The 17,117-nt window shown below is 45.5% G+C and overlaps 1 protein-coding gene across 1 annotated transcript; it reads left to right on the forward strand.

The window, feature by feature from the left end:
* The first annotated feature begins 1,429 nt into the window (after positions 1–1,429).
* Positions 1,430–16,755, forward strand: LOC140720902 (uncharacterized). The gene is made up of 2 exons (XM_073035746.1): positions 1,430–1,528; positions 10,815–16,755. The coding sequence occupies exons 1-2, from the start codon at positions 1,430–1,432 to the stop codon at positions 12,315–12,317; spliced, it is 1,602 nt and encodes a 533-aa protein (XP_072891847.1). The 3' UTR covers positions 12,318–16,755.
* Positions 16,756–17,117: the final 362 nt, after the last annotated feature.

Below are 17,117 nucleotides of genomic sequence, written 5' to 3' on the forward strand. Positions count from 1 at the left end.
GTATTGCATTGAACTGCTGCTGCACGGTTTTCAAATTTCATGACACACACCGGTGATAATAAACCTGATTCTGATTCTGAGTGGACAGACAATCTATTTTTCCTGGGGGTTGAAATGTCTAATATATTTAAGGTGAGAGGAGATGTAAGCAGCATGTTTGTTTCTTTACACAGAACGGTGGGTAGCTGGAAAACTCTGCCTGGGGTGGGAGACCCGACTGGTCACGTGATCCCGTTTGCCCCTCCCATTTAACAGCAGATGGGCAGCACCTGTGCATCTGTTTCCGAGGCCCTGCCCTCTGGATGATGTGCCACTCACTTCGCGCATGTTCACTGTCTCCGGCCGGGCGGTGTTTTCTTTTCTGCTCAGTGCTGAAGTGCATCATCTGTAGGATCGAGGGAAGGGTCCTCACCTCCTGGGTGGGGGAGCCAGGGGTCGGGATCACTGTCTGTGGGCCGAAGATATCGCGTTCCCATCGGTGAGTATTGAGACCGATCCCAAGCAGGGAGTTCCGATGTGGGCCGTGAGCCCCAAACTGAGGACCAATTACTCATTTATTTTCCGATTATCCGGGCTGGTCAAAAATGTGTAGACTTTGCTTAATCTGCATTGAATGATCCAAACCTGGAGCCCAAGCAGTCTATTTCCGCAGAGTTGAAATGGGAGACCCACCAACAGGTCACGTGAGGCTGTTTACTGCAGATCTGCCCTACCCTTCACTTTGTGATGCAAGATGACGTGGTGTGTGCTCAGAGTCCCCGGATGGGTCAGGATGCTTCCTCTATGTTGTGTTGGGGGATCTGACGTTGGTCACTGAGTCCTGTTAACTTCCCCCAACTCGCCTCATTTCCTGAGGCTGTTCACATTTGTCCTTGAGCTTTCTGGCTGTTGTGTCTTCTCCCGGACTGGGGTGGGTGAGAAAGGAGAACGTCCCAGATTGTGGGGATCTTTGATTTCACTGCCTGCTTTACCGAGGGACTGGGAAGTCTAGTGGGGAGAGTGGTTTCTGTGATGTGTATGTGGCCGAGTGGTTAAGCAATCTGAAGGTCATGAGTTTGAGCCTCAGGCCAGCAGTGCGTTGTATCCTTGAGCATGGCACTTAACCACACATTGCTCCTGCACGTTTATAGCCCAGATGGATCAAATCACCTAATCCTGTTCCTGTGTCTTATGTATTACCATGACAGAATGGTGGCTCCTTCTTATCCCATATTGTTTTGTGATGTGTGAGGGACAATAAAAGATTGTTCACTGAGATTATTATATTTGGCTTCAACGTTTAAATTTCAGTGAGTTTTGTTCTTAGTAACATTAAGCAGAAATGTTTGGTTCTCCTTTTCATTGTTAATGTGCTTCATTATCTCTCTGGTTAATGTTAGACCTGTGGTGAGAGGTTTATTGGAAGAAAAACCCCAGCTGGAAGCAAACCATGGCTAAAGATGTGGGAATAGCAACAAGTGAACTGGCCCGAGGACTGAGAGCATCAACTGGAGAGAACAACTCCGAATCAGCTGACTTGGAGATCCCAGTGAGGAGGAAGTTTGGTGAGTCTCATTTACTCAAACACTGGTCCTTTATACATTACATACCTGTACAATAGAAGGTGGGAAATAGTTGGTGAGACTGAATGTGCCCAGAAGAACCATTTATGCCTCTGTCAGACACAGTTGCAAACACACCAGGTCTGGTAATGTGCTTCCAGCAGCCCAGCCCTTTAAAACCACTCCCACTCTGTGGAAGTCGAATCTGGATAAAGTCACTCTGAGACCATACGGTACAAACTCTTTATTCCAAGCACCCGGGGCTTACTTAGTTAGTCGCTCAAACAGGAACAGTCTGTGACTGTTCCCACCCAATCCACTAACTGACTAACAATTCCCCTTACACCACAGATATATCCATCCAGATACCCCCACACAAGACAGGCTGGAGCCAAAGATATTTACTACATGACAGGCTGTAGCCCCTAAAGACAAACTACAAAATAGTCATAATGGTTTACACACACAGAACAGACTGAAGCTATCCTATCTCTACATGTGAATGCGCAAGGAGATAAGCATCTTGAAACTCTAGCTAGCTACCCACAAGAAGAAACATGGCTCAGCACATCGGTTGATCATCAGCAGTTTCTTTCAGAAAAACAGGCTGCTATTGTTTAACGAAGTGTTAACCATTTTACAGACTTTATCCTTCCCTCCTTTTGATCATTACATTATCAACAACGCAGTAACTTCTTACAGAGATAGCAACTGACGACAGCATTGACTTATCAGTGGGTAAAGACAGGGTACAACAGTAATTGTAACAAAGAAATGTACAACTATTAGGATATAATGCAGTATCATGCCCCACATATTACCAAACAGGCCTTCAAAGATCACCATTTCGACCCTTCGGTGAACCCGTGTAAATCCTGCCCTACTTTCTTGATGCTGTCAATCTCCTTTGCAGTGTGCTCGGAGAGGGGTGTAATGTTAGTAGATTCATCAGGGATATAGGTGCAGCATTCTGTGTCAATAACAGCACAGGTTCCCTCTTTCTCAGCTGGGATAAACTCTAAAGCTGTACGATTCTGTATGACTGTTTGCCAGATTGCAATCATTTCAGTGGATATTTCTGTTACTTGGGCCTGTGTTTCTGTCAGGGCCCCTGCAGTATTGTGGCCAGCTCCTCAAGTGCTGTATCCAAATTGATTTATCTCTCATGAATTCCTGGCTATTCCATAGGAGAGAAAAGTAATCATCCAAAATCAATCAGTCTCAGTTGTTCCTCTCGGCTGCTGGGCACCTGCAAGTATGGCCAGGATGCATGTTTCCCAGTATTGGAAGTTCCGTTTGATGGGGGCCTGAGACACCATCCCTCAAAACACTGACAGCCACAGTCATCTCTGTCTGGACCACAGGTCCTCATCTCACTTCCCTGGATGTTATTTGAGAAAGCCCAGGCTGAGAATTCCTCACTCTGGTTGAGCGGGATTACTGACATTGGAACCTTAGTTTTACCATGCTGTGGAATTTCAGCACAAACCCAGCAGGCCCCTAGTTCTACCTGTTTGGCATAGGTATGACAGAAAGACAGAAATGTGTTAACATGGGGCCCCCGGATGCTGGGGTGAGCCCTCTCAAAGACATAAACATGAACACCACTAACAACCAATACATTTTCCATTAGTCCGAGAGAGACCTTCTATTCAGTTCCTTCAGTAACATGTTTGGTGCCTAATGATGTATCCACCGAGATTGCCCCTTCAGTTTCACAGCCATAGGAGCGGTCGGTAACACCTGATATGGTCCTCTCCACCGCAGTCCGAGTTTCCCTCAATCCCAGTTCTTCATCAGGAAAAAAAATCCCAGGTTCCATGGTGCAGTGTAGTTCTCTTCCTTGTAAGCCTGTCATACCTGTGAATGTATGCTTGGAAAATTTTGGTTAGTTGGCATATATATTTCCCCATGTCTTCCCCTCGGGTATGAATATCCAATTTTGCTGGTAGACTTTCTGGGAGCAATGGTACACAAGGTCTTAGTCCCCAGGGTGTCTTCATGGGCCGTCCATAAATGATTTCAGCTGGTGACAACCCTGTTTTACCCTGTGGGGTAACCCTCATGTGGAACTGGGTATCGGTAGGACCATCAACCAAGTGAGTCCAGTCTCCACTGTTAGTCTGGCCAGTTTACTCTTCAGAGTGCCATTGGCTCTCTCCACTCTGCCAGCGGCCTGTGGGTGGTGTACACAGTGGAATTGTTGCTGGATAGCTAGTTCGTTACGTACCCCTTTGTTTACTTTCACCACAAAGTGTGGGTCATTGTCAGAGCTCAGCATCTCTGCCAGGCCGTACCCGGGAAGTATTTCCCGTAATAATACCTTCACAACAGTGATAACAGTATTATTGGTAGATGGAACAGCTTCAACCCATCTACTAAACACATCTATAATATCTAAGCAGTATCTATAGCAATGTACTCTAGGCAATTCAATAAAATCAACTTGTAGACACAGAAAAGGGTCCACCTGTCAAGGGAGTCGTACCCGGTGTGCAGGGTACAGGTTAACAACCATTCCCTCCTTTCCCAGGTGTGTACAATTATGTATATAATCAACCAATATTCTTAAAAACTGTGTAGGAACTCAAACCTGTCCCGCTGGGGTGATCCAAAAACCTAGGTTGGGGTCTTTGTGGCACCCCCATCTGGGACCACAGTTTGTGCTCCTCCTCAGAGGTGTCCCCCTGAAAATTACGTACCTCCCACATGTCCGGGAAACCCGTTCTGCTTTAGTCATGGAGGGTTGCTTGACGGGAACCCGAGGAGGCTACAACTACTGAGGATTGTGCCGCACTTTTCACTGTCTGATCTGCTAGAGCATTGTGTTTAGTGACACAGTCGGACATGCGTGTGTGGGCAGCACATTTCATAATAGCCAAAACTCGAGGTAGCTGTAGAGTGGTGAGTAAGTTGTTTACAAAGGTGGCATTACTAATGGGGTGGCCAGAGGAAGTCAGGAATCCCCACGTTCCCAGAGAGCCCCGTAGTCATGTACAATTCCAAATGCATAACAGGAGTCTGTGTAAATGTGCGCACTTTAGTCTGTTGCTGGGATACAGGCATGAGTCAGAGCAAACAGCTCAGCCTTCTGGGTGGAGACAGCTGCTTCAAAAGATGCCTGCTTAATTACTTCACCGTCCATCATTATTGCATAGTCAGAATATTGTTATCCTGCTGGATCCACAAAAGAGCTTTCATCCTCATAAAACGTTGCCTCGGGATTGAGGGGATATTGCTAAATGGATGGGAGCGTCTGTCCTTCTTTTGTGGTGATCCAGACAGGGGGGCAGTTGGTGCGACAGACTTTTTGGCCTGAAATTGCACAGAGATGGGGTACAGCATCTTGGGATCGGTCAATATTAAAAGGTTGTCTTACCAGATATCCCGTCTTCACCTCAAACTCCTTCCCGTATTGGACCAGACCCGCAGCCAACTCTTGCCTGTCTCCTTCGATGGTGCAGAGTCAGAAACCGAAGATTTGCCAGCCTGAGTCAGGGCTTTGGTGCTCCAGAGAGAGAGATGGGGTCTAGAGTTTACCAGGAGGAGGAGGAGGAATCAAACCAGTAGGATGTGGCTACAAAAGAAAGATCAGAAACGTTTGTAAACTGGTTGACCGGAAAAAAAGGTGGTTAATTTCAGGCAGCAAATGTGGAGAGGAATAAATAGACAATGTTTAGGCTGAGCCCCTTCAGCATGCCTAGCCTGTGTACTCCGCTGCTTAGTTGCTCTCTGAATTGCAGAGTTCCTCCAGCTTTTGTGTGTGTGCGGCTCTGTATTTCCAGCAACTGCAGAATCTCCTGTGTTTTATAACTGCATTTTACTTTGGCATTAGATAAACATTGATATTGAGTATATTGTTTATGGGAGCCACTTTCTGAGTTAAAACAGCTACTGATTTTTCTATACACAGGGAAAAAGAATGAGGTATGGACATTGAACTGGTGCTTGCAGAAATGGTTAATGGCACCGTGATTACCCAGAGGGCCATGCGTTAAGAATATCGCCGGCGCTGAAGCACCGATGAAATGCGCAGGCGGCAGGCTGAGGACGTCCCCAAGTATCACGCATGCACGCAGTACACTGAAGGCCTTGAAAATGTCGGGTGCAGGTAAGAGCGATTCTCCGTGTGTTTATATTATACAGCGACTTTGGGACAATTCCTGTGAAATCCGGACACCGTGGCCAACAATCCCGGGACAGTCCTGCTCTCTTCCCGCTCTCTCTCAGCCCCACGATCCGTACACGGGCCCCGGGGAGCTTCCGGTTGATGAGGGAATTGGAACCGATGGATCTCTCAGACAGAGCTGAGCTCCAGCTGTCTAAACGCAAGGATTAGGAACTCGGAGAAAGGGAACAAAATCTTTTGCATCAGCAGTAGAGAAAATTACCTTTGTTCTACCTCCAGTCACAAAGAAGAGGAAATCTGCAGATGCTGGAAATCCAAGTGACACACACAAAATGCCGGAGGAACTCAGCATTAGTACTCTTTTCCATAGATGCTGCCCGACCTGCTGAGTTCCTCCAGCATTTTGCGTCTGTGTAGTTTGTTCTACCTCCTCCTGTTCTGAACTTTTCTACAGGTGAGAACATGTTTTGACCCATTCTCTCTGGGTACATGATAATATCAAACACCTTTGCCCTGGGCAACAAGTAACTTTCACATCAGAAATGTGCCAGACTCCAATGAGACAGACCACTGCCCTTCCCTTCATATTCATTGGCATTGCCATCTCCGAGTTCATCACCGTCAGTCATCTGGAGAGGGTTTAGGGGAAATATTTATGTACAACACAGAAACTGGTGTTACCTGTCTGTATTGTGGTGATGCAAAAGTTGCTGGAGAATTTGCAAATGGGAAGAATTGGAGTGAAATTTGGAAATCTGACTTTTTAAAGCGTCATTTAGCAAGCAAGTCACATATGGACAGTGTGCAAAAGCTCTTGCGAGAAAATCCTTCATAACCCACTATAGGCCTGCTACATAGGTTGTGTGAGAGTGCAGATGAACTCGATCGAACCCAGAGGAGATCAACGTTTTTATTGACAGTGATTTGCTAGCTGTGAAAATGAATACCTCTCTATATAAAATTCACTGTGCACATGTTGTCACTGGGTAAAAAAAATACACAGTACATGATTTATGTGCACACTTGTCATTACAAATTAGAGGGGACATTGGTGGGAAGGTGGGGAGACCTCCAGTGTCCCTGATGCCCTCACCTACAAGATGTGTATCCAGCTGCAGCTTGTAACCCAGCACTTTAAGGAGTTTGAACTGGAAATGGATGAATTCTGGATCATCCAGGAGTGGAGGGGGAGATAGATATGATATGAAGAGAGGTGAGTTACACCCAAGGTGCGGAACACAGGAAACTGGGTGAGAGTCAGGAAGGGGAATGAGGTTACATACCCATCGCAGAGTCCTCTTGTGGCCATCCCCCACAGCAACAGGTGGAACACTTTAGAAAGTAGTGGGGGGGATTACCTGGCAGAGGAAAGTCAAAGGTGTGATAGAGGATTCATTAGTTAGGGGAACAGAACAGGAAGGGGACTAATATCCTAGTGGTAAGGCTGCGAGAGCAAGTGTGGTGGAGGGGGGTGCTGATGTGGTTAAAATGATTTGTAGGGGGAATGGGAGCCAGAATGACAGGACAGATAGTGGAGAGGGTGATTTGAATTGAATTGACTTTCTTACATACATATACATGAGGAGTAGAAGTCTTTACGTTACATCTCCATCTAAATGTGCAATGTGTAATTTATAGTAATTTATAATAAATAGTTTGTGCATAGAACAGTCAGTATAACATAAATATGCAATTGTATTAGCATGAATTAATCAGTCTGATGGCCTGGTAAAAGATGATGTCCTGGAGCCTGTTGGTCCTTTTGCTGTGGTACCGTTTCCTGGATGGTAGCAGCAGGAACAGTTTGTGGTTGTGGTGAATTGGGTCCCCAATATCTTTTGGGCCCTTTTCCCACACCTGTCTCCGTAAATGTCCTGAATAGTGGGAAGTTCACATCTACAGATGCGCTGGGCTGTCCGCACCAATCTCTGCAGGTTTATGAGATTAAGGGAAGTACAGTTCCCATACCAGGCAGTGATGCAGCCAGTCAGGATGCTCTCAATTGTGTTCCTGTAGAAAGTTCTCAGGATTTCGGGCCCCATTCCCAACTTCTTCAACTATCTGAGGTGAAAGAGGTGCTGCTGTGCTCTTTTCACAACACAGCCGGTATGTACAGACCATGTGAGATACTTGGTGATGTTTATGCCGAGGATCTTAAAGCTGTTCACCCTCTCAGCCCCAGATCCTTTGATGTCAACAGGGGTTAGCCTGTCTCCATTCCTCCTGCAGTCCACAATCAGCTCCTTTGTTTTTGTGACAATGAGGGAGAGTTTGTTTTCTTTACATGAGTCAAATGTTGTTCAGACCTCAGATAGTGTCAGCAATCAAATGGTTGAGCTTGGTGCGATGAATGTGCTGAGCTGTGTATATCACAATGCAAGAAGCATCATAGGAAAGCCAGATGAGCTCAGGACAGGGAATTATGATATTGTAGCCATTATTGGGACTTGTTTACACCCAACAGTCTGAGGGATTTAGAGGAACAAAGTTGTAGGTAGATTGTGGGCCATGTCAATAAACAAAGGTTGATTCAGTAAGTGATTTTAACTTTACATATATTGGCTGGAACTCCCATAATGTAAAAGGACTAGATGGGGTAAAGTTTCTCAAATGTGCCCATAATCAGTACGTAGATTTCCCAACGTAGAAGTGAGCAATAAGCTGTTAGGAAATGATCAGGGCTGGTGACAGAAATTGGTGATCATAATGCCATGAGATTCAAAGTAAATATGGAAAAAGAGTGGTCTGGACCACGGGTTGAGATTCTAAATTGGAGAAAGGTCAAATTTGATGGTATCAGAAAGGATCTGACAAGTGTGGTTTGGGACAGGCTGTTTCCTGGCAAAGGAGTACCTGTAAGTGGGAGGCCTTCAGAAGTGAATTTTTGAGGATGCAGAGTTTGTATGTGGCTGCCAAAATGAAAGTTGAAAGGTAACTGGTCCAGGGAACCTTGCTTTTGAAGAGAAATTGAAGCCTCATATATTTTGTTCCTCTAAATGCCTCAGACTGTTGGGCGCTACCGAGACCCATTAATGACTACAAATCATGATTCCACGCACTGAGCTCATCTGAATTTTTTTGTTGTCTTCTTTTGGTTTCTCAAAGCTTCTGAATAGTTTTTGTTCTTTTGTTTGCCCTCTCTTTGACATTTATGTTGGCTTTGGCTTCTCATTTTAGCCACAGTTGTGTCCTCCTGTCTTTCTAATGCTTCCACTTCTGTGGAATCACTCAGGTCCCGAATTGCTCCAGAAACTCCAGCCACTGCTGCTCAATTGTCACTCCTACCCTTTCCCTTCCAAACAAGTTTGGCCATCTTCTCAGCCATAGAAACATGGACAAGTTCAGTAAAGAAACAGGCTCTTTGTCCCATCTAGACAATGCCAAAAAAGCATGTAAACTTGCAGTGCGATCTGGACCAGCTGGCAAAATGGTTTGAGAAATGGAAAAAGGAATGTAATGCAGACAAGTGTGAGTTGTTGCACCTTGGTCTGACCTACCAAGGGAGGTCTTTCACAGTGACTGGTCGGGCACGGAGGAGTGTTGTAGAAGAAAGGGACCTGTTGTAGAAGAAAGTCCTTAATTCAACAAAAGTGGTATCACAGTTAGATAGAGACGGAAGGAAAGATTTTAGCCCAATGGCCTTCATGAACAAAAGTACTGACAACAATAGATGGATGTTATGTTGACTTGTAGAAGACATTGGTGAGGCCTAATTTGGAGTATTGTGTGCAGTTTTGGTCACCAATCTACAGGGAAGATGTAAAGACTTTGAAAGAGTTCAGAGAAAATTCACAAGGATGTTCCCAGGTCTGGAGTACTTGGGTTATAAGGAAAGATTGAGTAGGTCAGGACTTTATTCCTTGGACTGTAGGAGATTGAGGGGAGATTTGATTGTGATAGAAGGGCATTGATAGTGTAAATGTAAGCTGGCTTTTACCACTGAGATGGAGTGGGAATACAACCAGAGGCCATGGGTTAAGGCTGAAAGGTGAAATGTTAAGGGGAACATGAGGGGAAACTTCTTCACACAGAGAGTCATCCGGGTGTGGAATGAGCAGCCAGCTCAAGTGGTGCATGCGAGCTCGATTTCAACATTTCAGAGGTTCATGTAGGTACCTGGATGGTAGGGGTATGGGAGTGGGCAGATTAAATAGTTCAGCACAGACCAGATGGCCCACAGGGCATGTTTCTGTGTTGTAATTTTCTACAAGAATGTGAAATATTACAAAAATTCACTCTGTCTTTTGAACAGCTGTGCAGACCAACCATTCACCTCAACAGGAATTTTCTATATGGCATTAAAACTGTGGCACTTTAAGTTAATAATACATAAAAGAAAATCCCAGATAGATAGATAGATAGATAGGTACTTTATTCATCCCCATGGGAATATTACAATGGGGAGATGCACATCAAGAAAGACTAATTGCGTGAGACTGTTTCAGTTATTGTGGGTTGAGGAACCCATGCAGCTCAGCAGGAACAGGGAATAATACCAATGGAGAGAGTCAAACTGAGCCAGGTCACAGATTGGAGACGGCAGAAATGCCCCATTCTTATAGAAACAGGAAGAGCATCAGGGAATTGATTGTCATTGCAGATACCAGCTCTCTGCCCAGTCAGGAGAAGATTTCTCTGTCCAACTTGGGTTGAAACTCACTGTAACAGTATGATACCAGATCAAACCTTGGCAACTCATGTAATCTCATTTGAAATGTTGTCCTAAACCCATTGATGGATTTTGTAAATCTTTTACAGGTTGAAAATGACAAGGGATTTGTCTCCAGGAAGTTCAAACATGGCACACCAGTTTTGTTGTCTCTGTCCAGATATTTAAGAAGGTGGAGCAAGAGATTCAATCGACCACCCTTCCTGCTCAGACAGTGGGGAGGGATTCACTCGGTCATCTGACCAACTGGCAAGCCCGTCATTTTGTACAGGAGAAAGGCCATTCACCTGCTCAGACAGTGGGAATGGATTCACTCGGTTATCACAATTGAAGGTACATCAGCAAGTTAACACTGGGCAAGGCCATTCACCTGTTCTGTGTGTGAGAAGGGGTTCAGTCGGTCTTCCCACCTGTGGACACACCAATCAGTTCACACCACACCGGGCAAAGGCTGGTGATCTGCTGAATATCTGAGAAAGGATTCACTCAGTCATCTGACCTAATGGCACACCAGCGTGTTCACACTGGGGAGAGGCCATTCAGCTGCTCAGTCTGTGGGAAGACTTTCACTCGGTCATCCAACCTGCACAGTCACCAGCGAGTTCACACTGGGGAGAAGCCATTCACCTGCTCAGTCTGTGGGAAGGGATTCACTCAGTCATCCACCCTACAGAGTCATCAGCGAGTTCACACTGGGGAGAAGCCATTCACCTGCTCAGAGTGTGGGAAGGGATTCACTCGGTCATCTCAACTACTGGCACACCAGCAAGTTCACACTGGCGAGTGGCTTTTCACCTGCTCAGAATGTGGGAAAGGATTCACTAAGTCATCCACCTTACTGGTTCATCAGCGAGTTCACACTGGGGAGAAGCCGTTCACCTGTTCAGTCTGTGGGAAGAGATTCACTGAGTCATCACGCCTACAGAGTCATCAGCGAGTTCACACTGGGGAGAAGCCGTTCACCTGCTCAGTCTGTGGGAAGAGATTCACTCAGTCATCACACCTACAGAGTCATCAGCGAGTTCACACTGGGGAGAAGCCGTTCACCTGCTCAGTCTGTGGGAAGAGATTCACTCGGTTATCCCACCTACAGAGTCATCAGCGAGTTCACACTGGGGAGAAGCCGTTCACCTGCTCAGAATGTGGGAAGAGATTCACTGATTCATCCACCCTACAGAAGCATCAGCGAGTTCACACTGGGGAGAAGCCGTTCACCTGCTCAGAATGTGGGAAGAGATTTACTCAGTTATCCAATCTACAGAGACATCATCGAGTTCACACTGGGGAGAAGCCATTCACCTGCTCACTCTGTGGCGAGGGATTCACTCTGTCTTCCAACTTACAGAGACACCAGCGAGTTCACACTGGGGAGAATCCATTCACCTGCTCAGTCTGTGGGAAGAGATTCACTCGGTCAACCACCCTACTGAGTCATCAGCGAGTTCACACTGGAGAGAGGCCATTCACCTGCTCAGAATGTGGGAAGAGATTCACTCAGTTATCGAATCTACAGAGACATCATCAAGCTCACACTGGGGAGAAGCCATTCACCTGCTCAGTCTGTGGGAAGAGATTCACTGATTCATCCACCCTACAGAAGCATCAGCGAGTTCACACTGGGAAGAGGCCGTTCAACTGCTCAGTCTGTGGGAAGGGATTCACTGATCCATCCAACCTACAGAGTCATCAGCGAGTTCACACTGGAGAGAGGCCATTCACCTGCTCAGAGTGTGGGAAGGGATTCACTCGGTCATCCCAACTACTGGCACACCAGCAAGTTCACACTGGGGAGTGTCCTTTCACCTGCTCAGAATGTGGGAAACGATTCACTAAGTCATCCACCTTACTGGTACATCAGCGAGTTCACACTGGGGAGAAGCCGTTCATCTGCTCAGAATGTGGGAAGAGATTCACAAACTCTTCCACCCTTCAGAGACATCAGCGAGCTCACACTGGGGAGAAGCCGTTCACCTGCTGAGAATGTGGGAAGGGATTCAGTCAGTCATCCAACCTACAGAGACATTAGCAAGTTCACACTGGGATGAAGCCGTTCACCTGCTCAATCTGTGGGAAAGGATTCACTCAGTCATCTCAACTACTGGAACACAAGTCAGTTCATAGTGGGGAGTGGCCATTGTTATGAATCCCTAGGTTTTGTTTGATATGGACTGTCAGTCTGACTTGCAGCTTGTTTACATTGCTCGCAGTTTGTTTAGTTTTAACTGAGGACACAGACACTCAGAGTCAGATGGAGACGGATGAAAAATGGAAGGATTGAAACCAGGGAACTAGTGGCCAAAGGTCACTGTTTAGAACTTTCCTATGCCCACAAGGGTGGGATAATTATCCATTCACCATACATCGAATGTGTGGTTGTCACCTCATTTAACCCATAGGAGTGGATCTGATTTGGGATATCCTGTGGAGACCACTTATGTGTTAACCCTTGCCTGAGTGTGATGTGGTTATTCATTTGAAGATGATACCCCTCATGACAAGTCACTTTCGGTGAAAATTCGTATGTAGATTTGTAAAGATGACGGATAAAATCTACAGCAACTGTTCTCTCATTTTAACACTGTGGAACCTGTGACAGACAGACGTACTTTATTGATCCTGAGGGAAATTGAGTTTCGTTACAGTCGCACCAACCAAGAATAGTGTAGAAATATAGCAATATAAAACCATCAATAATTAAATAATAATAAGTTAATCTTTGCAAGTGGAAATAAGTCCAGGACCAGCCTATTGGCTCAGGGTGTCTGACACTCCGAGGGAAGATTAGAAAAGTTTGATGGCCACAGGCAGGAATGACTTCCTGTGATGCTCAGTGTTACATCTCGGTGGAATGAGTCTCTGGCTGAATGTACTCCTGTGCCTAACCAGTACATTATGGAGTGGATGGGAGTCATTGTCCAAGATGGCATGCAACTTGGACAGCATGCTCTTTTCAGACACCACCGCCAGAGAGTCCAGTTCCACCCCCAGAACATCACTGGCATTACGAATGAGTTTATTGATTCTGTTGGTGTCTGCTACCCTCAGCCTGCTGCCCCAGCACACAACAGCAAACATGATAGCACTGGTCACCACAGCCTCATAGAACATCCTCACCATCGTCTGGTAGATATCAAAGGACCTCAGTCTCCTCAGGAAATAGAGACGGCTCTAACCCTTCTTGTAAACAGCCTGAGTGTTCTTTGAGCAGTCCAGTTTATTGTTAATTCGTATCCCCAGGTATTTGTAATCCTCCACCATGTCCACACTGTCCCCTTGGATGGAAACAGGGGTCACTGGTGCCTTAGCTCTGCTCAGGTACACCACCAGCTCCTTAGTTTTTTTCACATTAAGCTGCAGATGATTCTGCTCGTACCATGTGACAAAGATTTCCACCATAGCTCTGTACTCAGCCTCATCTCCCTTGCTGTTATTGGAGTATAAAAGTATAAATTTACCAAAACTATGAAGTCAGTTTTGAAACTTGCTATTTGATTGAAACTGCTATTTGATATGCATGGGTAGAAGAATGAAAACTTAAGAATGTAGAAGACAATAGTATGTTAATGAGAGGTAGCTAAAGAACTAAATAAATGTAGATTAGAACATTGGTCAGTTCTGACATTGCTATTTGCTATGCATGTACCCAATTTAGTAGCAGACTGAAATCCTAAGAATGTAGAAGACAATAGTATGTTAATGAGAGGTAGCCAAAGAACTAAAGAGATGTAGATTAGAACATAATTAAGTCACATAATCCTAGAACTATTATTTGCTATGCATGTATCCTAAAAATGTAGAAGACAATGGTATCTTAATGAAAGGTAGCTAAGAGATGTAGATTAGAACATGATTAAAGCAATGAGTAGAAACAATAGGGACATGATGTACGTGAGGTACGTGTAATACGCAACTATAGACCTATTACATATGCTAATACAACTGGATCAGGAGATTGCTATAAAAAATGCTGTGTCCGAGGATCGGGGGGGCAATCAGCGATTAGCTCAATGACTGTCTCAGCTTTGATTTGCAAATTAAAGTTTAACCCTTCTGGAAGAATCTTCTGCATCTCTTGGTCATTGGTGGGGCACGAGAAACCACGACAAAATTGGCGACCGCGGCAGGACCAGATAGAGACCCGCGGAAAGGAAACGGCAGATTGGGGACGCTTCCTAGCCCTCTAGGGACCCCCACAAGGCTAACAGAATTAAAGGTACACCCAAACAAAAGGTAAGTGCTTTTCGCGACAATTTGGACTAAGAATTCTGTTGGCTTTGGGGAGGTCTTGGAGTCTCAGAAGTGTGGAACCACTGCCGAAGGGTCTCTCCGGTCCAAAGAATCTGGCAGAATTGGGGGTTAATAGAGGAGGCTCAGAGGATTGATCAAGAACATTGCAGTGAGGGTAAGTACAAATAAGTTAATAAGAAGTTAAGTTAAGAAACATTCCACGTGGTGTTGGTAAATCCCTGTGGGTATCACTTCGTATGAAACGAAGGGCTGAACGGGCAGGGAAAGGAAAATAGACTAGGCGTAGAATTAGAGTAAGTTTAGTTAAGAAAAAGTCCACGTGGTGTTAGACTAGGAAGAAAAAGTCCACGTGGTGTTAGACTAGAGGAAATAATATTATCCAGTAAACAAAATGAATCTCTGAAATACCTTAAAAAGAGCGAATAACATGACAGGTAAAGGAACAGCAGTAGAGATTCTGAGCAAAAAAATCCCGTTAATTAAAAATGAGATCAGAAAAACTTCAGAAAAATGAGAAAAAAGAACCAAAAACCTGGTCACAAAGTGGCCAAGAGAAGGAACGTTTGATGTAAATTTGTGCGAAGAAATGGAGGGACTAATAAAAAATGACAAACCAACAGATAAATCTAAGAAAAGAGGGCAAAAAAGAGAACGAGAAGTGGAAGTGCTAAAACTCTTCAGAATGGAGGGGGAAAGGCTGAGGAGGACAGGTAGAATATTGATTACAAGCGAGGAAAACACTAAGGTGCTGGAGAAACAGCCTGTCAGAGAGAGAGAAGGGTATGGTGAGAAGCTGGCTTCGGCTCCGTACCCGGATGCGAAAGAAACAGAAAAACCCCCTCCCTATAATGAGGAAGGAACCCCTAAACAGTGCCCCCTGCTGACGGGAACAGTAAACATGCAGGGAGAAGTACAGGTTTGGGATAATGAGGAGGAAAAAAAACAATACGAGAAGGAAAAAGCGGCGATATGGAAGGAGATACTGGCAGAAAGGATAAAGATAGAACAGGTACAGAGAGAAATGGAAGAAGGGATTGAACGAATGAAATACTTGAGAGAGGAAAAGGAGTATGAGGAGTATCGGTTATACCATAGAAATAAACAGACTAGAAAAGAAAGTGACTCATCAGAGGAGCAAGTGTTAAGTGGAAAGAGAGGATACGAGAATTTGTGGGGAAGAGGTAGGGGGCAGAAACCTAGAAGGACAGAAGGAGGCAGTAGGGGAGCGACTTGCGGAAGTAGAGAGAGAGCTAGATAAGTTACTGAAAGGGGATTGCCAGGAGAGATGCGAAAAATACTCTAGGGGCCAACCAAGTATTGAATCAAGACAGAAAGGGAGGACTGCACAGGGAGACCGAGGGAAGAGCAGGACCCCGGAGACATTTGTGTGGGAGGCAGTAAAGACATACCCTGAGGCAGTTGGGGAGTCAGGTGAGGAGGAGAGCCGGGGCAGGTGGGAAGAAGGAGGAAGAATGATGCCGTTGTTAGTTAAAGGATCAGGACAAGTGCAGTATATCCCTTGGGGATCCCAGGACCTAGAAGGGCTGAAAAACACTCTGCCCAATTTACATGAAGGAGCAGGGAAATGGATTAGAGCCTTCGAAGAAGAAACAGCGCGACGATTATTGGCTATGGGAGATTTGAAGGCACTGTTGATAAGGTTGATGGGAACCTCCAAATTTAACGAACTAATGGAAATGGCTGGCATAGTAAACTCGAACGACCCGAGAACTGATGGAGATGGGTTTGACAGAGTGAGGCAGAGGGTCTGGCAGGCCCTCAGAAAGCTTTATCCACCTAAAGTGGACCCCAAAGCCTTAAAAGGGGATCCACTGGGAGACACTGAAAACCCAGCAGCCTACGTAGAAAACCAGTTGAAAAGGTGGAGACTGGAGACTGAGCAAGAGGTGGAGAATATCTTATTTATGACCTCACTGTTCCGACATAGCATTTTGGATGCAATGCCTCCACAAGTAAAATCCAAACTGGAGGAAGTGGTTGGGCTGACGTAAATGACCACAAGAATTTAGAGACAACGTAGTCCATGCGGTTGAGAAATACCGGAAAGACAAACGAAGGTTGGCTGAGCAGCAGGAAGAGGTGCAAAGAAAGTTAATACAAATGCAGCTCGAAGAACTCAAAAAGAAGGAAAAAGAGAAAAACAAAAAGATGCTGCCAGCAACCACCAGTTCGAGTACAGCCATCGAACTGGACAAAGCACTGTTATATGGAGGGACCGATCATACTGTAAGACAAGGGCTGGAAAACCTCATGCCAATAAATGTCTTTGAGGGAGCATTCTCACAAATGCCCTATCAGGGACAGACTAAATTCAAACAGCCCAGACAGGACTGGAAGTCCCAAGGAGGGGGACAGAGGAGCTATGGGCAAAGGGGACCAGTGAGGAAACAGTGGGAAAGAGAGGTAGAGAGATTGTGCTGGGAATGTAATCAGCCAGGCACATGAGAAGAGATTGTCCGTTTATACTATGGCCTGTCACACACCAGCAGGACCCGATAAGAAGGGAACT

Source organism: Hemitrygon akajei, unplaced genomic scaffold (genome assembly GCF_048418815.1).
Source record: "Hemitrygon akajei unplaced genomic scaffold, sHemAka1.3 Scf000048, whole genome shotgun sequence".
Lineage (NCBI taxonomy): Eukaryota > Metazoa > Chordata > Chondrichthyes > Myliobatiformes > Dasyatidae > Hemitrygon > Hemitrygon akajei.